The 6,324-nt window shown below is 61.1% G+C and overlaps 1 protein-coding gene across 1 annotated transcript; it reads left to right on the top strand.

The window, feature by feature from the left end:
- The first annotated feature begins 3,906 nt into the window (after nt 1-3,906).
- On the top strand, nt 3,907-5,919 carry CLIC3 (chloride intracellular channel 3). Its single transcript, XM_014736159.3, has 6 exons — nt 3,907-3,987; nt 4,806-4,915; nt 5,002-5,127; nt 5,262-5,368; nt 5,449-5,624; nt 5,705-5,919. The coding sequence occupies exons 1-6, from the start codon at nt 3,952-3,954 to the stop codon at nt 5,861-5,863; spliced, it is 714 nt and encodes a 237-aa protein (XP_014591645.2). The 5' UTR covers nt 3,907-3,951; the 3' UTR covers nt 5,864-5,919.
- The last annotated feature ends 405 nt before the right edge of the window (nt 5,920-6,324 follow it).

Raw genomic sequence — 6,324 nt, 5'->3', positions numbered from 1 at the left:
GGGAGGCGGCTGGGCCAGCCTGGAGGAAAGGTGGGGCTCCTCACCCCTATAATGCCCTGATGCTACAAGTGAGGAGACTGAAGCAGGGGCCACCCATCTCTCCCCTTCCCCACCCACACAGCCTGGGCCCCTTGCCTGGGGGGAGGTCCCGAGTGGGCTTTGCTGTGCAAGTGTTGTGCCCTCGGGCCTGTGCTCCCTTCCACCTTCTCCCGAGGCCCTGGGCCTGGTGTCCATGTGGTGGGGGGCCTTTCAGAGGTGTGCACTGGGCAGTCTCCATCTCATCCAGTCCGAGGGAGGGCTTCCCGGAGGAGGTCACTTCTTAGGCGAGACCCAAGTCCGGCTAGGCATACATGCTAAGGTTGGAGGTGGTGTGGAGGCTCCCAGGAACTGGAGGGTTCCGCAGTGATGGAGCCCGGTGTGCTAGAGGCTGGAGACAGGGCCGCCGCCCCCCACCCCCAGCTTTGGCTGTGTTCGGTCTCCCACCTTAGACCACTTCAAGGGGGATAGAAGGGTCATAAAGACCCCAGGAACGTGGAGGACCGTGTGAACAGCTTGTTCCCCAAAACCCTTTTACCCCTGATGGTGGCTACAAAATGGCAATTTTCTAATGATTTCATTCTTTCTGCATTTATTGGCTGGCATTTTTCTTTCACAAAGCTCCTCCACTTTAGAAATGTATCACTATGGACTCATGGTTTTTTAAACAATCAGTGGCGCAGTGGTTAAGTGCACACATTCCACTTCGGCAGCCCAGGGTTTGCCAGTTCGGATCCCGGGTGTGGACATGGCACCACTTAGCAAGCCATGCTGTGGCAGGCGTCCCACATATAAAATAGAGGAAGATGGGCACGGATGTTAGCTCAGGGCTGGCCTTCCTCAGCAGAAAGCAGAGGATTGGCAGCAGATGTTAGCTTAGGGCTAATCTTTCTCAAAAAAGAAAAAAAATCAACATATTATTATCTTAAAAAATTTTTTGTGTGGTAAAATATAATTATTGCTTAACCATTTGTAGGTGCACAATTCTGTCATCTTCTTTATACTCAAACTGCCCCAGATTTGGCCAGCGGGAGCCCCTCCGAGGCGCTTCTGTGGCCTTTGCACTTGTCCTGTACATTTTTGGGAGCACTTCCTTACGATCTGTTGCAGCTCCCAGGTCCCCCGTACTCCCTGCCCCACACCCAGGCTCAGCCCTTTCCCCAGGGAGCTCTGGTTCCTTTGGGGGGGTAGTTGGAACTCCCCATCTGGGCTCTGTGTGTGCTCCCCAATTCTCAGTCCTCAGCAGGCGGGGCTGGGAAAACCTATACAGTTCCCACTAAGACCCTGACGCCCCCACGCCCCTTCATTGTCCAACAAGTCTGTGTCTGGAGCTGTTAAAATGTCACTGGGAGGGGCCCACCGAGAGGGGCTCAGGAGAAAAGAGGTTCCAACTCATCCATGAGGCAGGGACTGCCACTCCTGGGACCATGAAGGGAGAAAGACACCGGCTTAGGCCCCAGGTCCCTGGGGCTGCTCTGTGGATGAGGCAGGGGGCAGGGGGTGGGAGGGAGTGTTGAGAGAGCTGAGTGACAACCCCGGTGGCCTGGGTAGGCTGTGGGTCAGGTTAAGGCTGGTGACCATGAGTTTCTGGTCTCCCTTCTTTAAAAACATTTACTATGAAAACACGGCAGAAAATTCGAACAGTGCACAAGTTGGCTATCTGTGTTTCTATCATTAGAGGCTATCCTGTATGTGGTCCTTTCGTCTTTTTTTCACATATATATAAGCACAGACTCAGAACAATAATTACTGATGCATAGATTTTTTCAATGTGCTGGGTTATTTCTTCCCACTTGTATCGGTTTGCTAGATTTGCCCTAACAAAGCACCACACACTGGCGGCTTACGACAACAAGAGTATTCTCTCCCAGGTCTGGAAGCCGAAGTCCAAGATCAAGGCGTGGGCAGGGCTGGCTCCTTCAGGCCACGAAGAAGGATCTGTTCCACACTCCCTCCCAGCCGCTGGTGGTCTGCGGGCCATCTTTGGCACTCCCGGCTTGTAGAAGCACTACCCTGACCTCTGCCTCCATCTTCAAACAGCGTTCTCCCTCTGCGTGTGCACGTCTGGGTCCAAATCTACTCTTTTTATACGGAAAAGAGTCGTGTTGAGTAGGGCCATCCTAATGGCCTCGTTTAAACTTGACGACCTCTGTAAAGGCCCTATCTCCAAACAAGGTCACATTCTGAGGTGCAGGGGGTGAGGACTTCAACATAGGAACTTGGGGGCACGGTTCAGCCACAGAACCACCAAACTGCAGACTAGAGAGACCCACTCCCCTGTCCTCTCCCGTGGATGCACCAGGACTCCACAGACACTGTCCCTCATGTATTTACAAGGACACTTCGGGGACATTCCCAGGTGGGTGAACCGGCTCAATGGCCGCTGCCATCTTGCCAGCTGACCTGGCGGCCCCAGCAGAGCGTTTCTTCGAGTCTTTGCCGAGAAGATGGTTACCACGTTTCAGCCCGTGAACCATCTCTTGTTCTGCTTTGTTTCTTGGACTAAGTGTGCGGTGGGACACGCCCTCCCATCTTCTCTCCGTGTCTGTATCTCCTTTTCTCTGAACCACCTGTTTGTTCATTGTCCGTTTCACCGTTTTTCTTACGGATTTGTAAGGGTATTTTTATACACAGAGAAATACACAGACATCTGGTGAACGCGAGCAGGTGTGGAGGGGCCTCGGGCCCTTCTCCAGGGCGGTGGTTTGCGGGTCCGGAAGCAGGAAAGTGGGGGTGGGCTCGCCCGCCACGTTGTCAAGGAGCAGCCAAAATACTGGTGGTGCAGTGGCAGCAGGTGCAGGGGAGGCCCAGGCCCCAGAAAGGGGCTGCCCGAACTCCACAGGGTATCAGGGTCAGCCCCCAGGCTCCAGGGGTGGCATGCTGGTGTGGGGTCCACGAAGGGGCCACGAGTTTGGAGGCCCTGGGGAAGGAGGCCCAGGCGCCGGGCAGATCCCACTCTCGGCCACCTGGCGGCGCAGAGCATTCTGGCTCCCAGGCTGAGTGGGGGAGGTGCAGCGGGTGACCCAACGGGTGGAGCGGGTTGTGGGTTCCAGTCAAGTCAGGGGGCTGGGCAGGGCGGGCGCACACCTGAGGGCTGCAGGCTTCCCATCTCCCCTGGGTTTTTCCTCCCAGCCCAGTGTGGTGTGGGCGGATCCCATGGGTCAGGAGGTCGTGGCTTCTAAGAGCCTTCTGGTGCTTCTTTTGAAAGGTTAAGAGGGGGAGAAGCCTGCGTTGGGAGACAGGAGTGTGGGGTGGGCTGGGAAGAGACACCTGAGCCAGGCTCATCCCCTACGAGTGGCAGAACGTCTGGAATGTGGGCCGGGCGGGTGCGGGGGGGAGACAGGGGGACGGGGACGGGACACGGACCTGCATGACAGAGCTCAGCTCTTGGGAGGGGGCATCCCTTCCAGGCGAGCTGATCACTCCTGTAATGTCCTGGTAATGCCAATGGGGAAACTGAGGCTGGGGGCAGGCTATTCATCTCTCCTACCCACTCCCTGGCTTTCTGGGATGGGGTCCCCAAAAGACAAAGTGCTGTTCACTGCAGGGAGGGCTGTGGGGTCCACAATGGGGGTGATCTTGACCCAGAACCGCCCCCTCCCAGGCTGGTGCCCCTCACTCCCTGCCTCCCGGTCCAGTGGTCTTGGCGCCCATCACTACCCTCCCATGGTCCATGGTGAGCTCAGCCTGCACCAGGCAGCTTGGTCTCAGCCTCACAGGCCCAAGGCCAGTCCTGAGCATCAGGTCCCCTCATGGTCACACCCTCACGCTCAAACAGCGAGCCCTGTCCACCTTGTCTGCCCCTGTAGGTGACCTGAGGGGCGGGCGCTGGGTTGCGGAGGGCGGGGCACCCAGGAGCCTTTAAGAGCTCCCCAGGTCCCACCCACCTGTGCCCTGCCACTGCAGCTCCCCGCCATGGCTGAAACCTCCAAGCTCCAGCTGTTTGTCAAGGTGCCGGGCAGGCAGGGCTGGGGGGAGAACTCGGGAGGGGGTGTTCTGTGGTTCCGCTTTCTGGGGCAGGCCAAGGGGTGGGTCTCTGAGGCAGTGTCTGTGCCCCTTCCCCTGTGCTGGCTGAGTAAGGCAGGGGCAGCCTGGGGGACAAGGACCCAGTGAGCTGCCCCAAAGGGGTAGGGGTTCCAACTCCCAGCCTTGGCTCCTGGGCCCAGCCCAGCCCTCTTAGAGGAAAAAGCCCCTTGGTGGGGAGGTGCCAACCAGACAGCCAGCGGCCGAGGCCCAAGTGGAGCCTGGGGACAACACAGCAGGAGAGGGGGCCAGGCAGCACCATTGGTGCTCACGGCAGTGCCCGGGTCTGTGGCTCCTTGTGCACGGCTGCCAGGCCATGGCTGCCTGCCGACCCTTGGGGCGCTGGGCAGTGAGTGTGCTGCCAGCCACGGCGCCCCGTTTGGCGGGTGAATCACTCAGAAAACAGCTCACTCGGCCCACCCCACCCTTGCGACCAGCTTGCAGGGCCTGGGCCCAGGGGCCTGGCCTCTGCCCAGGCTCTGAAGATAAGGGTCAAGGGACCAGGTCTCAGAGCCTGTGCCCTCACCCAGCCTCCAGGCTCCCAGCAGCTCTGCACCCCTCCCCACCTCCCAGGGACCAAGTCAAGGGCCCTCACGGGCCACTTGTCGAGGCCGTGCCCAACCGGGCCCAAGCCCTGGAGCAGCTCCAGGCTCTTGGCAGTGGGAGGCCTGGTCCCACCCAGCCTGGTGGCAGGATTCCTGGGTCTGCTCCCTGCCCTTAAAACCTCTCTACTCCACCCACCCCAGGCAAGCGAGGACGGCGAGAGCGTGGGGCACTGCCCTTCTTGTCAGCGGCTCTTCATGATCCTGCTTCTCAAGGGCGTGCCCTTCACGCTCACCACCGTGGACATGCGCAGGTGAGCCCCCCACCCCAGCCCAGGGGACCCCTCCCTGGCCTCTGCTCCCCTTGGACCAGCCGCCTCCCCTTCGCCTCTGCCCACAGGTTCCCGGATGTGCTGAAAGACTTCGCCCCCGGCTCCCAGCTGCCCATCCTCCTCTATGACGGCGACGCCAAAACGGACACGATGCAGATTGAGGAGTTTCTGGAGGAGACGCTGGGGCCCCCCGAGTGAGGGCCCGGGCGCGGGAGGAGGACGAGAGATGGGGCCCCCAGGGAGGACACCGCCAGGACGGAGCCCGGGGGGCGGGGTGGCGGCACAAGGGTCTGACCCAAGTCCTTCCCCTGGCCCGACCGGCCCGCAGGTTCCCCAGCTTGGCACCCCGCTACAGGGAGTCCACCACGGCGGGCAATGACGTCTTCCACAAGTTCTCCGCGTTCATCAAGAACCCGGTGCCCGCGCAGGACCATGGTGAGGAGGGTCGGGGGCTGTGGCGAGAGGCGGGGAGGAGCTGCGCCCAGGCCGGCTCCTCACCGCAGCCCCGCCCCCAGCCCTGTACCAGCTGCTGCTGCGCGCCCTGGCCCGACTGGACAGCTACCTGCGCGCGCCCCTGGAGCACGAGAGGGCGCGGGAGCCGCAGCTGCGCGAGTCGCGCCGCCGCTTCCTGGACGGCGACCAGCTCACCCTGGCCGACTGCGGCCTGCTGCCCAAGCTGCACATCGTGGACGTGAGCGCGGGCTGGGCGCGGGGGCCGGTGGGGCGGGCCCTGGCAGAGGCCTTGACCGTGCCTGCGCCCCTCGCCCGCAGACGGTGTGCGCGCACTTCCGCCAGGCGCCCATCCCCGCCGAGCTGCGCGGCGTCCGCCACTACCTGGAGAGAGCACTGCAGGAGAAGGAGTTCAAGTACACGTGTCCTCACAGCGCCGAGATCCTGGCGGCCTACCGGCCTGCCGTGCACCCCCGCTAGCGCCCCCGCTGCCACCCTGACCACTTCTCTGCAGCCCCATAAAGGCATCTGCCCCAGTAAGCGTGTCCTGACATCCGAGAGACCAGAAGCCCCGAGATTTCTGCCACCCCCAAACTCCCACTGTGCGGCGCTCAGCTTCACATGACAGCCCAGAACGACCGGGGCAGAGAGCATGGTGGGTGGGGCACAGCCCATTCCTCTACTCATCAGGGATGGCAGGGACTGGATTGGGCTCCCAAACCAGTCAGGCCAGGGCGGGGCTGCAGGATGGCCAAGGAGGGTGGGGAGCAGAGCACACAGCCTGGACACCTCTGGGCTCCCAGCCAGCCGACATTCCTCCGCTCCGCCCCAGGTGGCAGGCCACCTCTCCTGTCCCATAGGACCTACTGTGTACATCGTGTAAGGTACTCACGGCTATGCCCTGCTGGGTGGGGTCTGAAAGAATGAGGGGTGTGCCCAGT

This window comes from Equus caballus, chromosome 25 (genome assembly GCF_041296265.1).
Source record: "Equus caballus isolate H_3958 breed thoroughbred chromosome 25, TB-T2T, whole genome shotgun sequence".
NCBI lineage: Eukaryota > Metazoa > Chordata > Mammalia > Perissodactyla > Equidae > Equus > Equus caballus.
Note: the sequence above shows the minus strand (reverse complement) of the source record. Positions and strands in the feature narration are given on the sequence as shown.